The following is a 24,354-nucleotide window of genomic DNA, read 5'->3' as shown; positions in this document are numbered from 1 at the left end:
GAAAGTAAAATCTAAACCAGAATTGGGGTCTTTATAGCGGGGGAGATGAAGAGGAGAGGGAACAAATCGAGCAGTGAAACCTGAGGGGTGTGTGTGAAATACAATGAATTTAAAATTGAAATGCTTGCACCAGAGACAGCGTACTTTAAGAAACAGGCTGACAATACTTCAGCAGTTGTGGTGCTACCTCAGCAAACCTACTTACTAGGAATAGGAAAGGAGGGCGGAAGAGGAGAGGAAGCAATGCTTCAAAGCCCTATTAGTGGGGAGCAGGAATGTGAAGAGAGAAGAAACGTGAAAGTATGTCAAAGGCCTCCTATTCTTGCATTAGGGTTTAGGTAAGGAAAATAATGTCTTGTTAGGGCTAGTAAGTTTTTTAATAATAGACAAATATTCATCTAACTGAGTTTCAGGAAAGATAACTATTAACTAAGTACATCGAAATTTTCAAGAAGAAAAACATAGAATGAAAAAGAATGAAAATCAGCAAGAATAAGGAAAAGAAACAAAAAAAATACATTATTTACTTAAAGTCAACTGAAAAAATGAAATCAGGTATATTACCTGCTACAATTAATGAGAATAGATAAAGCTTTGTTATTAAAGAATCTATCAAATTGCATTCAAAATTAAAACCTAGTTATCTATTAGTTAAAAAGAATCATACTTGTAAATAAAGGGATAAAAGACTGTTGAAAAGAAGCTATGAGAAAGAGATGCTATACAATTAATGTGGCACGCAATATAGAATCCAAAAATAGATCCCAGGTTATATAGGGACTTAGGATACAACAAGGATGGCATTTTATTTTATTTATTTTTCAAATTAACATTAAAATTTTATTTGGAAAAAATGTAGTTTAAATTAGGGAAGATCTAGGTTTATTTCATGTTTGTACCTGTGTACTCACTGTTTAAAGACCACAGGTTTGAGTTCTAAAACACAGAAATTCTTATATAGTTTATTTTGTGTGATTTCCACTATAAGAGAAAAAATGTAATGGTATATTTATGATTTTATATACAGCCTTATCAAATATGGTCCAAGTACAAGGGAACTTCCATTTGACCATTTACTGAAATATGTGTAAATGAAATATGTATAAATACTAATGGATCTTAAACAGACCTATTGCAGTGATCATTTCACAATATATATATACATAGAATCATGTTATGCACCTGGAACCAACACAATGTTGAAAGTGTTAAATATCAGTTACATCTAAAAAAAAGAAAGAACTGAAACCTTCAAAAACTTTGCATGTCTAATGACTGGAAAAATTTTCTACATACTGGATTCTGATTCCATAATACCAAGACTAATTTATCCTCTTCTGCCACGTACTTCCATTGTTGATGTTGATGATGCATTCATCATCATTTTAGGGCCCTGACCCTCTTCCTCATATAACAGTGTTAATTTTCCTATGAGATGCATAAGTTCTAGAAGCTATCTGTGCAGTAAAGAGTAAACTCAGTTGGCATCGGAACTTTGTACATTCGAAGGAAAAGAGAGACCCTTGAGCGGCTTCTGAAAGATAACCTTTGAACCTTGGATTATCCTGCCTGAGAAGTGTCTTGTAAATCTGAGGCTTTGGGCCACACCAGACTTCAAGTTAACACAGTGATCTGTGCGGGATGCTTGCTTTTGTTTGCCTGGGGCCCTGGTCAGGGTATATCAGTTTCACCTCTGGAGGGCCTATAGACTAAATAGTTAAGGTCAGTCATGTGGCCACTCCATGCTTATGTGACTGGTGACTGTCCCCCAGCAATTACACTGGATGCCCTAAGACTTGTATGAGATTCACTGTGGGTGTTGGCAGTATTTCATATGTCAAGCATTTTGTGAATGGGCTAGTAATTATATGTAGCTTATGAATTGTTATGATGATTATGCTTAGAACAGTGACAGACACTGTTCTTAAAAAAAAAAAAAAAGCTGTATAAGGGCTTGTTAAATAAAACTAAGGGTTGAGTACTGGAAAGCCAGAGTTTAGAACTTGAAAACACGCATCAAGCATCAGATATGGGATGACAAAGTTAGATCAAATACCAAAGGCTCAAAAGGCAAAGATCTGGAGCAATAAATAAATAAACACCCAGAGATACATACAAAATGTGAAGTAGAAGGAAATTTGATTTGGTTCAGGACATAGATCCCAGTTGAAACAAAAGTGCCAGAAGACCATCTTGTTGGGTTCTGGAGAATTCTATAGAGAAGTAGGATTAGGTATGTGTGCCGGCTCAGTCCCTTTAGTCATGTCCAGCTCTTTGTAACCCCATGGACTACAGCCAAAGTCTCCTCTGTCCATGGGATTCTCCAGGCAAGAATAGTGCAGTGTGTTGCTATGCCCTCCTCCAGGGGATCTTCAACCCAGGGATAGAACCTGTCTCCTTTATCTTCTGCATTGCAGGTGGTTTCTTTACCACTGAGCCATTGGGAAAACCCAGGATTAGGTATAGAGCCTGGCAAATAAATCTCTCCTGCCTCTTTCTTACACTTCATTCTGTAGAATTTTTTCTTTTTTTAATGAAGCAGTGGAAACACCAGTGATTGCTTTGGTGAAGGAAGAATGTTGCGCTTCTCCTTATGAAAGGATAGCATTTTAAATCACAGGAATAGGGTGAATTATTTAATAAGTACTGCCGACTCAACTGGCTCTCTATACTTGAAAAAAAAAAAAATTTGGGCTCCTACCTTGTACTAATTCTGGAAGAGGAAATGGCAACCCACTCCAGTATTCTTGTCTGGAGAATGCCATGGGCAGAGGAGCCTGGTGGGCTGCAGTCCATGGGGTCGCAAAGAGTCAGACACGACTGAAGTGACTAAGCATTACCTTCTACTAAATTATTTCTGTGTGGATAAAGACTTAAAAGTAGGGGGGAAAAACTCCCAAGGAAATTGGATACACTTCTTTTCATGGGCTGTGGAGTCCATTTGAATCAAGACCAAAAATTCAAAAAATTAAAATAAAGTCAACGTAAGACCACATATATAGTCAGATGGTAAAAAGTACATTTGGAGAATATTTGCATGTGAATAGTAAGGAAAGTTTTAACATCTATAATTTACAGAGATATTTACAGATTAACAAGGATAAGCAAACGACACATTAGAAAAACTGGGCAAAGAAAGTGAACAGGAAATTCACACATGAGAAAGCCCAAATGGTTACCATGTAGAGAAAAAGATTCTCAATCCCATCACTAGTTAGAGAAAATGCAAATTAAATTCACAATAACATATACTTATCAAATTAGCACAAAGTTAAAACTGTGTATCTGTTGCTGGGGTGGGGTGGGGGGTTTGGCAGAGGAAGAGTAGTCAAATACACAACTAGTGAAGTGTGAATTATTTCAGTCTTTTAGAAAACAATCTGGCAATGTTTCTTAAAATTAAAAATTCTCATTTGATTAAGAACTCTCAATCTAGAAACCTATCAAATGTTTATAAATATAAGGATGTATATAGAAGGACAATTTTTGCAATGTTGGTTATATTAGTCAAAACCTGAAAACAAAGTAAATAACTAAAAATACGGTGAAAATTGAATATACTGTGCTACATCCATACTGATGAATATTATGCAGTCACAGAAAAGGTTAAATCTTTACATTGACTTGGAGAATATCTGGGAGATATTGCTTAGAAAAGCAAACAAATTTCAGAAGATTGGGTATAATATAAACCCTCTTCAGTAAAATGCTGATAAACACTCCTATGGATTTTCTTTTCTATGTAGGCTAATTAATCAAGGAGGAGAATAAGAAAGGATATATACCATTTTGTCGATATGAATTACTCGGAGGTAGAGTTTGGGGATGTATGTAGAGGGAGAGGAAGGAGTGCGAAAAAATAGGGAAAAAAGCAAAAGGAAGATTGAACTTAAAAAAAAAAATCCATTTATGTGTTTTACCCTCTCCTTCCATTTACATAAGTCTTAATTTTATTTTTTATGTTTACATCTTTATATAAATATGAATGAACTTGAACATCTTTGGAGGGTTTTAAAGCTGGTAAGTGATGTGATTTGATTTTCATTTTTAAAGGATCCCTTTAGCTCCTGTGTGAAGGATGGATTGTAGGGAGATTATATGAAAGCAAAGAAGCCAGTTAGGAGGCAAGTGTAGGAGTTAGGCAAGAAAAATAATAGGGGCTGCAATTAAGGAGAAAAATACATGTTATGTTTTGTTTTGTTGTTTTGTTAAGTTGTGTTTTGGTGGTGGAGTCAATAGAATGTACTAATTTGTTGATTGAGAAAAGCATTTCTTTGTTAAGTGTTTAGGTTGAGCAGGTGGGTTGATTTGGTGTTATTTACTGAGAAGTATAAGGCAGGAGGAGAAACAGGTCTTGGGGTAAAGATCTAGAGTTCCCTTTTTGGAGTCATCAGTGTTGTTGGCTTTTAAACAGAAAGTTTGGATGAGGAAGTTAGAGGGAGTACAGAAAGAGAAGACAGGAGAAGATGAAAGGAAGAGGTAAGAAAGAGAAGGGAGGAGGTGGGGATTCTCTGGAAAATGCAGAGGGGACCACCTATATTTAGAGATCTACAGATGATAGTGTGCGTGCATGATGAGTCACTTCAGTTATGTCCAATTCTTTGTGACCCCATGGACTGTAGCCCACCAGGCTCCTCTGTCCATGAGATTCTCCAGGCAAGAATACTGGAGTGGGTTGCCATGCCCTCCTCCAGGGCATCTTCCCGACCCAGGGATTGAACCCACATCTCTTACAACTCCTACATTGGCAGGTGGGTTCTTTGCCACTAGCATCACCTGGGAAGCCCTACAGATGATAAGGAACCATCCAAGGCTGCTGGGAAAAGCAGCTAGTGAAGAAGAAGGAAAAATGAAGAAGGAAGTGTCTTGGACACCAAAAAGAGAAAAGGAAGAAGGACGAAGATAATCATGGGGCTAAGCTCAAGTAAGAAGTGACCATCAGGTTTGGCAACAGTGAGGTCTTTGGTGACCTCTGTAAGAGTAATTGAATGGGGTAGAGAGAAAGAAATTCTAACTGGACAGGGTTAAAGTGAGAACAGGTGACAAGGAGGTGGAAACAGCACACGAATCTAATTTTTTCAACAAAATTTTACTGAGAAGAGGAGCAGGAAACTACTGCTGGAGGAGAACACAGAGTCAAGAGCAACATTTTTAGAAACGGGTGTGTGAGCTAGCTACTGATATCTCTGAAGAAAAGACCATGAAATACTGTACTGCACTCTGGAAGAGCAGTATCTTGTTTCCCGTAGAAAAGAAAGTGAAAGTGAAAGCCGCTCAGTAGTGTCTGACTCTTTGCTACCCTGTGGACTATACAGTCCATGGAATTCTCCAGGCCAGAATACTGGAGTGAGTAGCCTTTCCCTTCTCCAGGGGATCTTCCCAACCCAAGAATCGAGCCTAGGTCTCCTGTATTGCTGGTGGATTCTTTACCAAATGAGCCACAAAAGAAAATCCTATGAAAAGAGGGAATAATGCAACTACTTATATACTCAGAATAATGCACCTGTTGTCAGCTCTCCTAGGCTGCAGAAATATTTCTGCTGATCTACTTGAGCTATTTCATTACTTTTCTTCTCTCACTCCTTCCTAACCCCCTTCCCCCTGACTTTTTATTTTCCTATTTCCCCAAATATTATTTGAATATGAGGGAACGTTTCAGGGCAATTGTACGGGGAGCATACCTGTAGCTACAAAGAAAAGACACAGTGACAAACAAAATTCATACCACAGATTGTGATTTCTGTAGATATTCAGAGATGGCAGACAACATTTTGAGTTGGAGTGGTTAGTTAATAGCATCCTAGAATTGATAGTAATAAATCCACAGATTCATGAAATTTAAATCTATAAACTGCCTTAATCTTAACTGGTCCTGTTCTTCAAACAAGTAAACAGAATCTTGCCCACGCTAACTACTTATGTAATGGAGTGATTATGCCAGAAATGCAAGCTATATTACTTCCTATATTTTCCAGATGGCTAGCTGATTGTCCTAACAATACTGAATTTGAAATAACATCTTTGTCATAAACTAAAGGATTTTACTGAATTTGTGATTAATTTGCACAGGATTGACATAATTAACATAAAGTTACATGTTTTTTCCCCTTATTTATTCTTTCACATTGTTTAGCAAGATTTCATATTTTTATTCATATGGATTATTTATAATTTGTGTTAGTTTCATTCATGAATATCATATAGACTTTGTTGCTATTAAGTGGAATTTAAAAATAATGTTATATTTTGTTACTTTTGGTAATTAAGAAAAATATTACTTTTTAGATGTTGGCCTGGTAATTGGCCACCTTACAAAACTCTACTGCTGATTCTAATAGTTTTTCAGCTAAGTCTTTTGAGTATTAACCCTGGTGGCTTAACGGTAAAGGATCCGCTTGCTAATGCAGGAGCCACGGGTTCAATCCCTAGGTCAGGAAGATCCCCTGGAGAAAGAAATGGCAACCCAGTCCAGTATTCTTGCCTAGGAAAACTCATGGATAGAGGAGGCTGGTGGGCTACAGTCCATGGCATCTCAGAAGAGTTGGACACGACTTAGTGTCTTAACAACAACATTATCAGTAAATAATGACCTTTTCCTTCATTCTTTTTAAAGTACACATATTACTTCCTTTCCTTTTTCTAATTGCATTGGAATAGATTTCTAGTAGAATATTTGATTCAGTCCTTTAATTAATTTACAATATATTATTTCCTGTAGAAATACTTAATACCTTACATTGGTTAATTAATTAGCTATCTACCGTGACTTTCTTTCATAACCTTTGCTTTCTCTGATCTCAAGGTTATTCCAAGTTTCTGATGGACAACTCACTTTCTTGGAGGCCAGTATTTTTATCTTCAGGGAGTTATTTGTCAGCAACTGTGATGCTGAGGTTTTACTCTTTGCAGATCTCTAGTTTTTATCTTCCAAAAACTCCTCACTCTTTTGGTGGCAACACTTCTGTCATTATAAGACACATTGTTTTTATTTGTTTTCTGCCATTTTAGTGAAGTTTGAAGAGAGAGAGGGATAAATTCTCACTTTTTATTCAGCAATTTTGCTTTGGAAGTCAGGCTAGAAACACTTTGAAGGAATAAGTAATGAAATTTAGTGAATGGTTAGATAATGGAGAAGGAGAGGTCAAAATTGACCTTAAGATATGGGGGCTAGGTGAGTCTGAGAATGGGAATACCATGAATTAAAACTATGGAAAGAGGCTAGACTCAAGATCAGAAATGATGCCTACTAAATGATCCTTTAAAAAATCGCTTCAGAATGAACTCAGACACCCAAGCTTAGCGTATAATATTTGTTTAATAAGGTGTGTATAGATGGGTGATGTAGACCCATCCTTCGAGTGAACAGTAACTTTAGGCTTGGGGTGTTCCAAGAAGCTGTAAGGTGGATTTATGAGAGTTTCCCCAGTAACAGTCACACAATTCCTATTTTTAAGAGCCTCAGACTCTTGGCACACCCTGTAGGAAAAAGGTTGTTAGATATTTGACCTGAAACCAAATGCCAAGCTTCAGAAACTCACTTAGTTTCTCACTAACTTATGTTAGTGGTCATTATCACCCCTTACCCCTGCAACCATGTCTGCAGACATCCTGCCCTGAGCATCTAGTACTTATTTCTTCTTTCCTTATGTTCCAATCGCACAAAAGAAAGCTAGTGCATCAGTAAGTTTTGTAAGTTTTCTTCATACCATTTGAAATATGAATAATGTCTGTAATATTGGTTGCATTTTTGATAAACCTTGGATCGTCTCAGTTCCTTCATGTTAGAAACTTAATGCACAATGATTTTCATTCAATATATCAGATTAGCACTTTTCTCAATAGCTTATACTGGAGAGTACACAAAACTTTTAAGTGTTGAGGGTCATAAAACTGAATGAACACTAACCTAACTTTTACTCAACCTGAGACATTGCTAATCTGTATTAGATGGAACAGGAATCCTGGATATTATCCTTCACTTTGCTACCTTTTAAAAATCACATACTTCTAAGTCTGATGAATTCCATAGATTATCTATCATTTGGTAGACTGCAAGAAGAGTCATAAGCATAAAGGTGTATATGCTCATACCAGGTTTAGGTTAGCTCAGCCGAATATTTGTTATTTGACAAATGTTATAGTTATATAATGACCAAAGATGCTCTCTGCTCTTGGATACTCTGGTAAGTGGTTTGATGTAAGTTTGGCTGACCTGTTTCTTATGTATTATCTTAGACACCTTACACATACTAAGTATCATTTTGGTCACCTATAATCCACTGCATTTATATGTGAAAACTACATGGGAGTTGCTTAAACATTTTGGAATATATGACTGGTCATATGAAAGGTGATGTAATCTGAAGTGCGCTTGAAATTTTATAATGTTTACATGCTCATTAATTATAGGGCAATACATCATAAAGAAGATGCAGGTATACTTGCAGTATAACTTTAGGTAAATTAACCTCTTTGTGCCTCAGTTTCTTCATATAGAAAATGAGACTGTCAGGAGAATCAAATAAGTGTGCTTAGATCAGTACGGACAATTAGTAAAGTTAATTTTTGTTAAGGTACTACCTCACTCCTAAATTTTAGAATTTATATTCACTATAGTTGGGCATCATATCTGCTGGGGAGCTACAAAAAATAAGAAATTACAAATATTTCTTAAGTTTCCCACTGGAAAACCATATATCTAAAACATGAAAATGTTCTGTATGAAGGAACTTTTATTCTCGGTAGTAAAAACTAAAAGACTGTGATTCATAGTAAAGCAACATCTCTCTTTATTCCTTTTCTTCTTTTAGAGTGAAGCATCACAAGAATTATTTAATGGAAATCAGAAGAAAAACAGGCTGTGTACATTGTAATTGTGACTAATAGCCAAGTTTGATGAATGTTCAGAACTCCATTTGGTACATTCTGTCTCCATTTGTTACTAGTGTACTTATGGATGTTGTGTATATGGTAATACTTATAATACAAAGAATATTGGATTAAATGAAAATAGAGAGAGTGGCATGTAACAGCAGGCATCCTGACCCAGGCAAATGGAAAAGTATGGGAAATATTTGATGATTGTCTTAATACAGGTAGTTAGAAACTGGGAATGAGGGTTGCAAAAGAAGCCTGAAACAAGATGTCAGGGCAGCTTAGTGTTTGATTAACCAAGATGATATAATAATAGATCAGACTGATAGTTTTGGAATATTCATTTGTGAAGTAAACATAGGTTAATTTATTTGAATATCTTGATTTGATTTATAGCATAAAAGGTGAATTTCTTAGTGCAGGCGTATTTGGAGTTATTTTAAAGTTATACATTAGCTTTGTTATGTACTTATAACTTATTATCTATTAATGGTACTCACTTTAGCCATTATTCCAATTCTAAGGGCTTACAGATTAATAGAACTTCTGCTAAGATTATGACATGTTTAACCTTGTGTCATGCCAAGAACACTCCCATGGTAATGTATCTATGTTTGCCATCTCATTGTTAGTTGAAGAAACTGAGGTGTGGGAAGATGAAATAACTTAAGTCATACAGTGAGTAAATGGTTAAACTTAGAATTGAACAAGGACTCTGAGTCCAAAACCTATTTATTAATCAGTGAGTTATATTGATTACTTTCATGTAATTTCCTCCTTTATCATAAAGCTAAACTAAAAGCAGGAATTTTCTTGCATTTTTTAATATACTAACTCTTAGTATAATGGTAAAAGTATACCAAGACTCTTAAAGTCTTTGGATTTATTAGAAACTGGGAGGTACTGAAATTCTGTAGAAAAACTACAAGCTTTTGTCAGAGAGAGTTAGGTCTGAAAATGTGCTGTCAAGAATCTGCTCAGGGAAATGGGAGGTGAATGATGCCACCACTATTCTTGCAGAATTTGGTTTGGTGGATAAAATTATGAGTTAAAGTGGCATCTATGATAAACGAAGCTAATGTTAAAGGGGTAGTTAAGAGTCTTCATTAGGTTTAACTTATAGCAAAATACTGGAGAAGGAAATGGCAACCCACTCCAGTATTCTTGCCTGGAGAATCCCATGAACAGAGGAGCCTGGCAGGCTATAGTCTATGGGGTCGCAAGAGTCGGACACGACTGAGCGACTAAGCATAGCACAGCGCACATATCGCAACATGCTCTTGAGTAGACAATGATGTTTACATACACTGAGGTTTAACAAGATCTTTATTTGGGGTTGTATGTTCTTTTCTACACTGGCCATTTCTCTTCCCTGAATAACTTTAAATTAGAAGGAGAAACAGCATGGCCTTCATCAGGTATCTTGGATATAGAATAAGTCTCATTCACTTAATTTTTAATTTTAAAAACCTTCTTTGAGTGTCTATCACAAATTAGGTGTTTCTCAGGTGTTCTCAAAATATGTCTCTCTTACATTTTTCCTCCCATGCATGTTTTCTAACTGATTTTCTGAAAGGGCTGACTATCTTCATCTAGAACTGAGGTAGTGGCAAGAAATAATATAAAATTATAAATCATTTTCTACTTGGAAGGTGACTGCTAGGAGTCAGGCATTTAAAGGAGGATAGCATTTAAAAAAAAAAAAAAAACAATGCTAAGAAAAGAGTTTCAACTTACCAAAGATACTATCTTATTATTTAGGTCCGTATATTCTTGTGAATATGGTTTTGCAAACTTGCTGTCATAGTCAATATTAGTGACTTTAAAGCTGATATGATGGTAGAAATATGTCTTTCCTGAGAAGGAGAAAAAAGAAAAAAGTTTTTATTTTGCTCATTGTGTAACTGCTTTCATTATTAAGAAAAATGTTGTGAAATAGAACACTCCTATGAAATTTCAGGTAACTTGACATTTAAATAGTATTAGTTTCTAGTGATTGTTGAAATGACTTTGACATGTATCTTAAATTCAACCTTGTCAAAGAATGTAAGTCACATTTTAGCATTCTAATAAAATTCTTCATATGAGTGACTGCAGCTAATTATTTTAAAAGACCTTTCTTATGTACTCACTAACAGTAAAAAAAAAAAGCAAAGTAAAATGAGATAGCATTTTTCTTGAACTGTATTGGCAAAAGTGACAAAAATAATAATACTCAAACTGAAGTGCCTATACTTAGATAAAATAGATTTTAAGCTAAAAATAATATTGAATAATAAGAGACAAAGAAGATCATAACATAATAATATATGTAATGATGGGGTCAATTCATTAAGAAGACATAAAAATTTTAAATACATATGCACCCAACATCAGAGCACCTAAATACATTAAGTAAATACTGGTAGATCTGAAGGGAGAAAAAGACAATGATATAATAATAGTGTGTGTGTGTGTATATGTGTGTGTGTAGTCACTTCAGTTGTGTCCAACTGTTTGTGACCCTGTGGACTATAGCCTCCCAGGTTCCTCTGTTCATGGGATTCTCCAGGCAAGAATACTGGAGTGGGTTGCCATGCCCTTCTCTGGGGAATCTTCATGACCCATGGATCAAACCCTTTTCTCCTTCATCTCCTGCATTGCAGTTGGATTCTTTACCCACTGAGCAATTGGGTAAGCCCCAAAGTTACCAGAAGCAAGAAAATAACAAAATCAGAGCAGAAATAATGTGAAGCAAAGATCAAAGTTTCTTGAAACTTTAAACAAGATCAATAAAACTTTAGATAGCCTGAGAAAAACAGAGAGAAGATTCAAAACCAGAAATTAAAGAGAAAACTTTGTAACTGATACTACAGAAATACAAAGGATCATGAGACTACTATGAAAAATTACGCACCAAAAAGTTGATTAACCTAGAAGAGATAGATAAATTTTTAGAAACATACAACCTGCCAAGGCTGAATCATGAAGAAACAGAAAATCTGAATGGACCAACAATGAGTTAGGAGTTTGAACCAATAATCAGAAACTTCCACAAAGAGGAAAACCCAGGGCTAGACTGTTTCTCCAATGAATTCTACAAAACATTTAAGGAATTAATGTTAATCCTTCTCAAAATCATCTAAAAAATAGAAGAGAAAGGAACACTCCTAAATTCATTTTGTTGTTCTTTAGTTGCCAAGTCATGTCTGACTCTTTGCAACCCCATGGATTGTAGCCTGCCAGGCTCCTCTGTTTTGTGATCTCCCAGGCAAGAATACTGGAGTGGGTTGTCATTTCCTTCTCCAGGGTATATTTCAACCCAGGGATGAGCTGAAGTCTTCTGCATTGGCAGGTGGATTCTTTACCACTGAACCACCAGGGAAGCTAAAACTCATTTTACAAGGCCAGTATTACCCTAATATCAAAACCAGATTAGGACACTGCAATAAAATCCCTAATGAATATGGTACAAAAATCCTCAATGAAATGATAGCAGACTGAATGTAACTATTAATACACATTAAAAGGACCATACACCACAATCGAGATGTATCCCTGGAGCTGAAGGATAGTTCAGTATACCCAAATCAATAAACTTGACACACCATACTAATAGAATGACATAAAAATCACTGATCATCTCAATTGAGGCAGAAAAAGCATCTGACAAAATACAACCTTTCACATTGTAAAAACCTAAGGGAGCAAGCCTCAACATAACGAAGGTGATACATGACAAATCCACGGTCAGCATGATAATCAAGGATGTAAGGTTGAAACGTCAGGAACACGATAAGGGTGCCCACTCTCACCACTCCTATTCGACATAGTTCTAGAAATCCTAGCCAGAGCAATCAAGTAAGAGAAAGAAATAAAAGGCGTCAAAATTAGAAAGGAAGAAGGAAAATTGTGATTTGCACATGGATGATCTTATACACAGAAAGTCCTACTGCCATTTCCTTCTCCAGGGCATCTTCCTGACCCAGGGATCGAACCTGGGCCTCCCGCATTGTAGGCAGATGCTTTTACCGTCTGAGCCACCAGGGAAGCCCTAGAAAGTCCTATAGACTCTGCCAAAAAACTGTTAGAACTAATTGAGTCAGTAAAGTTGTTGGATACAAAATCAGTTGTATTTCTGTACACTAACAATGAAACATCTGAAATAATGTATAAGCATATTGTGATAATCTTTTGTAATATATAAGTGTATAGTAGCAACCATTTTGCAATATATAAGTATATCAAATCAACTTGTTATATACCTTCCACTGACATTAACGTCATATGTCAATTATATTTAAGTAAAGCTGGAAAAAGAAAGTTTCAAAGGAACATAGTATTTTTATCATTATATATTTTTATTCGTAAATACTGTATGACTTCTTAATTTTCCATTAGAATATCAGAGTTGAAAATCTAGGCCATTAAGACAGTATTAGGCTTTATTAATGTGTTGAACTACTAAAAGAATTTTAAACACTGAAAGGAAAGCCATTCCCTGGGTCTGTTATCCTGTTAGAGCTCTGAGTCCTGAATTAGAAGGTAAAGTGGTAAATTGAGTGCCACAGTTGGCATTCAAAGGAACTATCAGACTATTATATTAAAGGATTAGCTTCTGTCCTTCAAATGTAACCTAGACATTGAGCAAGAAAAACTGTGGTCTATGATCTAAGTATTATTTTGATTGGTTTTTCCTTCCTAAAAGAGTCATATTTTTCAGTTTCCAGGTCACATTCTGGGCTAGGGTTAAGAGCTTCAGGGAGGACTATTATCCTGACCAGTTTTTCTCTCTGTGTCTTTATTTATTTTTGTTTGATTTCCAAGTGGTTTTTAAAACTGAGATGTAATTGACATACAACATTATATTAGTTTCATGTGTGGTGGTGGTAGTTTAGTCTCTAAGTCATGTCCGACTCATGACCCCATGGACTATATCCCACCAGGCTCCTCTGTCCATGGGATTTTCCAGGCAAGAATACTGGAGTGGGTTGCCATTTCCTTCTCCGGGGAATCTTCCCGACCCAGGGATTGCACCTGGGTCTCCTGCACTGCAGGCAGATTCTTTACCAACTGAGCTAACAGAGTTTCATGTGTACAACATAATGATTCAATTATACGTACATATTGAAAAATGATCACCAAAATAAGTCTAGTTAACATCCTTCCAAGTGATTTTTATGCACATTAAAGCTTGAAAAGCAGGGTTAGATAAGTGGCTCTAAGCCCACGCTTTCAATTAAGATCATATGTGGACTTTGAAGAACTATCATTCTTTGTGTCTTCTCCTACAGATCTGTTTATTGGGCTTGGTGGGAACATGAATGTTGTTTTAATTAAGAGCTCTAGATGATTCTGAGGCCAGGGTTAAGTATCTGGGCTCCCGAGCATATTTATGAGGGTTGGGTTCAGCCTTTGGTCCTAGGGTAGATAACAGGGTCTGTTCTGCATGGGTTTGGTAGAGGCAGAGTGATGCAGCCCACATTAGTCACTGTGTAGCAAAATTTGGGACATCTGTGGGAAGGGAGGGTCCTCAAAGACAGAGAAGGAGAAGCTCAAAGTCTGTTCTTCATGTAGGAGTCATCTTTCCTGAATCTCTCCCGAGACAGGGAAGGATAGATGTCCCTGAATTTCCAGGCCTTTCTGCCTGTGGCCATGTAGGTAGCAGGTAAGGGTCTGTGCTGAAGCCTTTAAAGGCATATTCTGAAGATGCTGCTGTGATTTCTCCACATTATTTCACTTGAGGAAGAAACCTAGAGGAGGAAGCGGAAACGGAAGACATAGCAGGTTCTCAGGTAAATGTCCTGTTAGGGGTTATGTCCTCCTTACTTCTTGAAATGCCATGGTTTACAACTGAAAAATTTTACTTTTGTATATCTGGTGTTCCTGCCTAGCAAGTTTTTTTTTCAACTTATTTTCTTCTTTCCTGTGATTAGGTTAAGTCTTTATACTACTTCTCTCCTATATCCCACATTCTTCTTTTCTTTCTCTGTTCAGATTTCTGATGGGCCTTTAGCAACTCCCATCACAAATTAATGACTTGCAACTACAGAAACTTTTCCCTTTGTGCTAGATCACTTGGGAAGTTAGTGATAGCTAAGATTCCTATGTGGGAGGAAGTGGGGGCCTGGGATTATCAGTGAAGGGAAATGTTTAGTTCCTGTATGGATGCTTCATCAGTTCTATGTAGACCAAGATTAAGAAAATGCACATCTACAGAGGATGGCATTAATGGTCCAGAATAACATAGGCTTTTCTAAAAAAAAAAGAGTAATTATGAGACACAGCCTGTCTAGAATTCTAAAGAAAGAATGTGGGAGTTCTATGTGACTTGACATTTGAATAAGACTGATGTTTTTTATGACTAGATTTAGATTATGATTTGCTTATTTTTCTGCCAGTAAATATCACAACAGTTATATGTCCTTCAGCAAATATTAGGCATCTGATATCAGTGTCCCATTAGAGCTGATGTTATTCACTTGGTCCACGGGCCAGATTTCTCCCCTATTCTGTATCTTTCCAAAACTACTGAGAAGTAATAAAAAATTCTGTTCAAGGAAATAGATTTATGTTGAATTTTCTACTTGTCCTATGATAAATAGAATTCTTTCAGTGGTCAGGACCATACATATACTGTGGGCTTATAATTTAACTGATAACAGCATTTGTGTACTTGTCCTTGAATTTTCCATCCCTAGCTTATTCTCACGCATGGTGACTTACTTGCTCAAAACTGGATTCCAGTGGCCACCAATTGCTCCCATTTTTGGCTGCTATTATCTTAAAAAATGAATCACCTGAAATACTACCAGCTTGGTCCTTGGTTTCTGTTCTCAATGTTTAGGACTTGTTAAAAGTAGTTCTCTAGACTAGGATCTGGAGAGTCAAAGAAATGCTTTTTTCCAAAGCCTACTAGTTAACATTAAACAGCCCTGAAGAGAAAGTCTAGGAAAAGTACCTCACATATTTATTAATATCATTTTGTTCTTTGCTAAGAAGCAAAAGCAAAAACAAAGAAAATAAATTTCAGTTCAAGGAGGAATAATTTTTGCTTTGACTCTGTTTTCCCTTTCTTTTCCTGTTCCTTGAAAGTGAGATTGCTGTTTTGGTATTAACAGTTTCCATTTACAGTTGGCACAGGAATATTTGAAATTTCCTGAATTACCAGTAGTGAGAAAATCATCCAGACATATTCCGAAACTTCCCTGGAAATTTCATCTGCTCATTTCCTCATCAATTACTCACAGCCTAACCTAGATAGAATTTTAACTTCCTGAGGAAGACATTAGGTGCTACTTCTTGATATTCTACCTTCTCTTTTCCGATGGCAATATAGTTTGTGATTTTTAACTGAGGAGATTCTATCCAAAAATAAAAATCTATATTTTTCTGCCCTTGTTTATTCCACCTAGGAGTGATGGAGTGCACTTAGGTTCTGAAAAATGGAATGAAAGGGAAAATGGTATGTGCAGCTCCTGAGATGTTTTCTTATTGATAGAAAGCATGCTCATCTCCTTCCTACTCTGCTTTCTGTCTGGCTGGAATGAGAACTTAATGGTCAGAACTGACACCATCACTTTGAACATTAAGGTCTGGACAATGTAGCTTATGGTAGCATAGCAAGATTGCCTCTCTGAAATCTTGAAGTGACAAACTGAACCTGGGTCACTGACCTCTAAACTTATTTATATCTTATTTGTACCTCTGAATCTTCTACTATCTGAATCTACTATCTGTCACCTTCCAGATCAGTAGTTCTGACTTTGGCCGAACATTAGAACCACCTGGGGAGCTTTTAAAGTTAAAATTTCCATTCCAGACAGCATTTTTGAGTTGGGCTTTTGTATTAGTGTTCTTTTAAAAAGCTTTCCAGGTGATTCTAAGGTTCAGTCAGGGCTAAAATTTATTACTCTAGATCAGGGATGAGCAAACTATGAAATTTAGCCTGCTGCTGAGTTTTGTATGGCCTATGAGCTAAGACTCATAGACTATTTTCTTTGGCTCCAAAATTACTGTGGATGGTGACTGCAGCCATGAAATTAAAAGGCACTTGCTCCTTGGAAGAGAAGCAATGGCAAATCTAGACAGCATAATAAAAAGCAGAGATGTTACTTTGCCTACAAAAGTCCCTATAGTCAAAGATGTGGTTTTTACAGTAGTTATGTATGGATGTGAGAGCTAGACAGTAAAAAAGGCTGAGTGCTAAAGAACTGATGCTTTCGAACCATGGTGCTGGAGAAGACTCTTGAGAGTCCCTTGGAACGCAAGAAGATCAAACCCAAAATCAGAAAGGAAATCAATCCTGAAAATTCATTGGAAGGACTGATGCTGAAGCTCTAATACTTTGGCCACCTGATGCTAAGAGCTGACTCATTAGAAAAGATATTGATGCTGGGAAGGATTGAAGGCAGGTGGAGAAGGGGACGACAGAAGATGAGCTTGTTGGATGGTGTCACTGACTCAATGGACTTGAGTTTGAGTAAACTCTGGGGGATGGTGAAGGACAGGGAAGCCTAGTGTGCTGCAGTCCATGGGGTCACAAAGGGTCGGACATGGTTGAGCTACTGAACATAGCAAATGAGCTAAGAAGGTTTTTACATTTTTTAGACGTTGAAAAAAGTAAAAATAATATTTTATGTCATGTGATAATTACCTGAAATTCAAATTTCAATGTCCATGAGTAAAGCTTTATTGGAAATTAGCTATGTCCACTTATTTACATATTGGCTACAGTAGAACTACAACATTAGACTCGAGTTGTGATAGACTATTATCACCTACAGAGAGGGAATTGTATACTGTCTGACCCTTCACAGGGAAAGGGTGCTGACCCTGTACTAGAAGCTGAGCACTTTAGGGAAAGGACTAATGTGATATTCTAGAAACTTTCCTCCACTCTGGTATGCTCCCTTTAGAGCACCCACCCTACTATGTGCATTAAGTACATAGTAGTCTCCCAGTGGGGCTTCTCTGGTGGTTCACTTGGTAAAGAATTGGCCTGCAATGCAGGGATTGCCTGTAACACTGGAGACCTGGGTTGGGAAGATTCCCTAGAGAAGGAAATGGCAACCCACTCCAATATTCTTGCCTGGGAATTCCTTGGGACAGAAGAGCCTGGTGGGCTACTGTCTGTGGGGTTGCAAGAGTTGGACACAACTTAGTGACTAAAACCACCACCACCAGTCACCCAGTGAGTGGCTTGTTGCGTTGAATTTGTATCCAGTTTCAGATATATGGGCTTCCCTGGTGTCTCAGATAGTAAAAAAAAATCTGCCTGCAATGCAAGAGACCTGGGTTTGATCTTTGGGTTGGGAAGATTCCCTGGAGAAGGGATTGGCTACCCATTCCAGTATTCTTACCTGGAGAATCCCCATGGCCAGAGGAGCCTGGTGGGCTATAGTCCATGGGGTCGCAGAGTCAGATATGACTGAGTGACTAAGACTTCAGATATAATGGGAGAAAGAAGAAGGCACTCTGTGTATCATCTCTTACAAAGTTAACCAAATAGACAACACAGCATTATCATTGCATAGAGTCATGTCAAGTAGAAAAAGGTAGGTTTTTGGAGTTAATGTCTGTGCTGAGCTTTGGTTTGTCCAGCTGTCCTTGTTTAACTGGTCATTGGCCCAAGGGAATGAGTCCTTATTGAGAGAAGATGGGTAGTTACTTCCAGATTTGGTATCTGGAATAGTGAACTAGAAGATCTTAAAATGGTGATGGAAGCCTTATTTAAGAGACTGCCTTTAAATGATACCAAAACATCTGGATAAAAAGTATAAAATTTGTTTAATCAGATTGAGATTTTGTTTATTTAGTGACAAACAGGTAGATTCTTAAAAGGGTCTTTCTGACTTAATTTTTTAGTTCATACAAGATATTGTGGAATCAGGTAGGTGGCCTAAAATTAAAAACCAATGGTCTTTAAAAAAACAAAGAAATAAAATCTAGGACTTTGGAAACTCTATCAAAGTACTTTACATAGTATCAGTATATTCTATTCTTGTTTTTACAGGTGTACTATGACTTGAGAAAACTTACATTATGAAAAAAAATTACTTATTATTTTCATACAAAGATATTTAACTTTGGATTTTCTCCTTTGTGGAAGTTTTTATAAGCCATTAACTTTTATAATTTCTGGGAAATAGGTATTACTAAGACTAACTCCAAGAGTGTATCTTAAATATATTAGAATTCATACTGATTTCTCCCATGAGTAGTTTCTTCCTGGCCCACTGAAATTATCTGTATTTAATTGTTTTAGAATAAATTTCAAGTGGTGATTATGTATACAATATGCATATCATATGCATATAATGTATAAACTATGTGTATTATATATACATTGGGCTACCCCAATGGCGCAGATGGTAAAGAATCTGCCTGCAGTGCAGGAGACCTGGGTTCAATCTCTGGATCAGGAAAATTCCCTGGAGCAGGAAATGGCTAACCACTGCAGTATTCTTGCCTGGAGAATTCCATGGACAAAGTAGCTTGGTGGGCTACAGTCCATGGGGTCACAAAGAGTCAGACACAACTAAGCAACTAATGCTTTCACTTTCATATATACATTATATGCAACATGATGCATATATTTGTACTATATACACATGTATATAGACTGGTATTTCAAACAAGTATATTTTATAGGATGTAACCATAAAAATTTGATTTAATTCTTTAGTACTAAAAAGTCTTACAGTCACTATAAACACAAAATAGGATCTCGATTCGGAAAGTAAGATATCCAGGCCCATTTAATAATGAAAACTTGAACTTAATTTAAAGTTGAGATAGTTTCCTTCCCAACTTCTTTACCCACTAAGTCTGGCTATTCCTCCCTTTCCACTTAATTTACAGGATTTGGACTCCTGTAGGTGCCTACTTGAAAGGCTGAGAATTTGGCATCTAGCTCTTGTGCTCTAGGAACTTAGTTTGTATTTAAAATTAACTTCTTTCTAGTATTTTTCCCCCTGAATTTTGACATTCATTTTTCTACTCATTACTGGTGATGTTTCAACTACAGTTCCTTTACGCGAACAAATGTCATAATTCCAGCTTGACTTTACTCATTCCTTAGCATTTAAGTAGCTGGAGATATTTCCCATTCTTTAACTGAAGATCTGATTACCCCTCCATGTGTGCTCTTGAAAAGGACCTAAGGTGATGGGGCTTTTTCCTGGGGTGGTCTATATCTGTTTCACAGGAAACATTTTATGCATTATCTGTCTCAAAGACAAGCTGTTCAAACGGCCCAAGGGTACTGTCTTCTCGTCACTCTGCTAAACAAGCACCACGTCTCTTGCCTTCTAGAATGTCCACGTGTGAGTCAGAGTCCAGTCCACTCTCTTCTTGGATCTGCAAGTCTTCTTAGGGTCTCATTGGTCTCTTTCAAAGTCCTTCTCTCAGCTTGATGTAAAGGGAAATACATCACCTGTTCTTCACATATCAGGGTGGTTGTAGTTGTATGGGAAATTATAGCACACATATTTCTAAAGATAACCTATTCAAATATCCTTCCCTTGTCCGGCAGTTTCTGGCACTTTCACACACTTGATGAAAGGCAACGAGTCTGTCTCGAGTGAGCACCTCTTACTCAAAGGTTTACGGGCATGTACCGTGACTATGACTCTTGTTTTGGCTGTGGTAGCTGCTGGCATTATAACCTACCTAATGATGGTGTTCACACAATTGTGTCTGTCTCTGGAAGATGAAACATATGGTAGCAAAACACATAGTTACTGGGGAGATGGCCTCTTTATTCCTCTTTATTTATACACAGAACTCAATTTCTCTTTATCCAAGTTCTTGTCCTCTTATAAACTGAAATGAATGTTTACTTAGCCAGAAAGCCTCTTTCTAAATATACTTTTTAGGAAAATACTGCTATGCTTTATAGCAGTTGTTTCCACCCTGTAAGCCATGAATTATGCAGGGTAGAGGTAAGTTGGCAGCAGAAATGATTCTGGAGAAAATACACACACATATATATACATGTAAAAATATACACCAGGCATTTTTTTCTATACTTAATAAAAAATGATTCTTATATATATCAGTCATTTTCAAACATATATAGATGTAATTAAACAGGTTAACTAAAAGCATTACTAAATTTATATTGTTTATGCCTTTTTTAATTCAAGAAGTATTTATTCTCTTGAGGGAACATAGGAAAAAAATTTCCCTATAAAAAGTCCTCATTCTTAAAAAGGTTAGGAAAGAGTGGGTTAAAGACAGTAACAAGAATAGAACAGAAAACTTGGCACAAAAAGCTGTTTTTAAGAAAAACATCCTGGAAGTAAAGCATTAGTAACTGAGCTGTGTCCTACTCTTTGTGACCCCATGGATGGTAGCCTTCCAGGCTCCTCTGTCCATGGGATTCTCCAGGCAAGAATACTGGAGTGGCTTGCCATGCCCTCCTCCAGGGGATCTTCCTAACCCAGGGATCGAACTTGGGTCTCCTGCTTTGCATGCAGATTCTTTACCATCTGAGCCACCAGGAAAGCCCCCAGGATGACTCCACATTTTTTTCTATAGTATGCAAAATATAGAGAAATATTGTACTGACCTTTTAAATTTTATTCCTCAGAAATGGGGAAAATTCTACTTTTAAGTAAGAATTTTATGAGAAGAAAATATAGAGAAAAAATTACAGACCTTGGGATAAGAAAGCTTAGAATCCCATGTTATAGACTTATGTTTATTTGTTAACTCACTGACTTTCTCTTCAGAAAGTTCTATGTTCAGCAAAGGTAGGGGTTATGACTACTTGATTCAATAATACATTGAATTGAGAGCATAAATCTTTACCCAGAAACCACCACATCAAATCTTTAGATGCAGAATGCCCTAAACCAAAGTTTGCTAAAGAACAATCTCATTAAATGTTATTAACCACAAGAAATTCTCTCTGTCTAGTAATCTTATTGGACTGCTTTCCTTCCCTCATTCTCAAAATTCCTTTTTCCCAATAATGGGACCAATAATTCTGTATGATTGGAAAGTCAGACATATTGAGTACTCACCATAAGTGACAAAACAGACAATGAGTCCGATGACTAGTGCTGCGATGACCATCGTTAAGATACCCAGGGCAATTTTTCCACACCTTATGATGTTCATTTTTGTGTTTGAATCCATTCTTTTGAGCAGTAAGGATAGGGAAGCAAGTGTTAATATGAATAAAGTATAGGATACTCTCAGAAATAAACATGGACTTTGATGTAAAATGTAAAAGTGCACTGTTTTACATTAATTATGGACTCAGTAGACTGCTGAGCTTGGGGAACTAGTGAATTAATATTGACCTGCTAATTTTTCAGCACATATAAACAATGTATTACTAAAATCAAACTTACTTCATTCAGCAAATATTTATAGATAGCCTACTAGGCATAGTTGTAGGAATAAAAACCTCTTTCCTTATAAAGATTACATTTTACTAAGGGGATATAGACAATAGAGTATATTTAGTAAATAAGATACATAACTGGTAAAAAGATAATAAGTACGGTAGGAAAAGTAGAGCTACGTCAGGAATGTGAATGAGGGGGAAAGTTGTAAGAGTAATTCTTAGTGGTACCAGGGTCCAGGTCATATAGGGAAAGTGGGTCATTGTAATAATTTTCTTTTTCCCTCTGAGTTAAGTGTGAACTTTGGAAGTCTTTGAATGGAAGACTATGATGATTTGGCCTAATTTCTTAATGAGATCCCTCTGACTGCTTTGTGGAAAGTATACATGGCAAGGGCGGAAGCAGAGTGACAAGATAAGAAATGATAATAATTGGGACACAATATGATGTTGACTTGGACCAGAGTGCTGGAGGTGGAGAAAATGAAAAAGGTTTGAGTTGGATATATTCTGAATACAGAGTTGATACAAGTTTCCAGTGAACTGGTGGAGTGGATGGAAAAGAGATGTGAAAGATTGTTTCCAGTTCTTTAGCTTGAGAGCTTGAGGGAGGGAGTTGTCTACATCTGAGATGGGAAGGCTATTGCTGTAGCAGGTTTTTGAGGAGATGATTATTATTTCAGTTTTATGCTTTAGATGTTCACTAGTCATCCAAGTGAAGATGTAGGTGGGATATACAAGTCTGGAGATTTGAATAGAGGTCTGGGCTGGTGATATACATTTGGCACTCCTCAACATAGAGATTAGGCTCTGGGACTAGATGGAATTACCAAAGGAGCTAGTGTAACTATGGAAAAAGATCCAGAGATGATCACTGGGACACTCCCATTTTAAGAGATCAGGGAGAAGACGACAACCAAGCAAAGCAGACGGAGAGGAAGCCACCAATGCGGGTAGGAGGAAAACCAAGAAAATTGATGTCCTGGGAGACAACAGAAGTGTATCAAGGATTGCATAGGGGATCAACTGTGTCAGATGATTGCCAGTGGCTCATAAAATTGATGAGTGCTGAAAATTGATCATTGATTTACCATTATGAGGTTATTGGTGACCTTGAGGCAAGAAATTTTAGGAATAGAATGGGTATGATAGTAGCTGGAGATGGTTTGAGAGAGAATGTAAATAGAGGAACTAGAGACAGTAAGCACTGACCACACTTTCAAAGATTTTGCTGAAAAAGGGAGTAAAGAAATGGGAATATATACATAGTGAAGAAAACAGGATCAAGAAAAGTTTTATTTTGTTATGGAAAATTTTAATATATACATAAAAGTATAGAAAATAGATTAATAAACCTCAATTTATCCATCACATAGATTTAAAAACATTCTGTAAGTTTTCATCTACTTTTCTGAAGTATTAGTTACAGAAAGCAATAATTATAGAAAATAATTGCATCATGACATTAACAATGGAAAAGAAATTTAAAATTTTTTCTATCTAAAAAATAAGGGCATTTAAAAACAATCATCATTTCTAATAAAATTAGTAATATTTTTAAATATACTGTAATATCGAGTTCATATTCCTCAAGATATATTTTACATTTTTTTGTTGTTGAACAAAAATCAGATCAAAACCCTCACATTGCATTTGTTTATTATTTTGCTTACATCTCTTTTAATCAAGATTACCTTTCACATCCTGCTTTCCTTTTTAAATTTTTTGTGACATTGACTTATTGAAGTTATTGGGTCAGTTGTGCTGTAGAATGTTCTACTTAAGAAAATAAAACACTTCATACTTATATTGATAATATAATATACATTTTAATTTCTATTATATATTTCATATTTTATATATAGCCACATGTATAATATTCCAGGTATGCTTGTATGTGTGAAAGACATTGCTGATATATGTCATTGAAATATATACATTAAAATGACTATACTAAATTTTCATTAGTTTAAAAGCATTCATATTAATTTGATTTTTAATTTCTAAATAGAGTCAAGTATCTATCAGAAATTTATTTTTTAGTTAGTTAACAGTCATTCCCTGAAAGGTAATATTCCCTGGAGAAATATTTACTAGATCCCTGGTACAGATAAATGTCCAAATTTTAAGCTTTTTAGATATTT

The 24,354-nt window shown here is 36.3% G+C and overlaps 1 protein-coding gene across 1 annotated transcript in view; it reads right to left on the bottom strand.

The window, feature by feature from the left end:
- The window catches only part of LOC122696643 (transmembrane protease serine 11C-like), a 52,925-nt gene extending 30,989 nt beyond the window's left edge, over positions 1 to 21,936 (bottom strand). The window contains exons 1-3 of the mRNA XM_043906895.1: positions 21,885 to 21,936; positions 12,553 to 12,697; positions 10,612 to 10,744 (exon numbers count right to left, since the gene is read on the bottom strand). Coding sequence (XP_043762830.1) covers positions 10,612 to 10,744; positions 12,553 to 12,697; positions 21,885 to 21,936 — 330 coding nt within the window. The remainder of the gene's footprint in view (positions 1 to 10,611; positions 10,745 to 12,552; positions 12,698 to 21,884) is intronic.
- Positions 21,937 to 24,354: the final 2,418 nt, after the last annotated feature.

Source organism: Cervus elaphus, chromosome 6 (genome assembly GCF_910594005.1).
Source record: "Cervus elaphus chromosome 6, mCerEla1.1, whole genome shotgun sequence".
In the NCBI taxonomy this organism is placed as follows: domain Eukaryota; kingdom Metazoa; phylum Chordata; class Mammalia; order Artiodactyla; family Cervidae; genus Cervus; species Cervus elaphus.
Note: the sequence above shows the minus strand (reverse complement) of the source record. Positions and strands in the feature narration are given on the sequence as shown.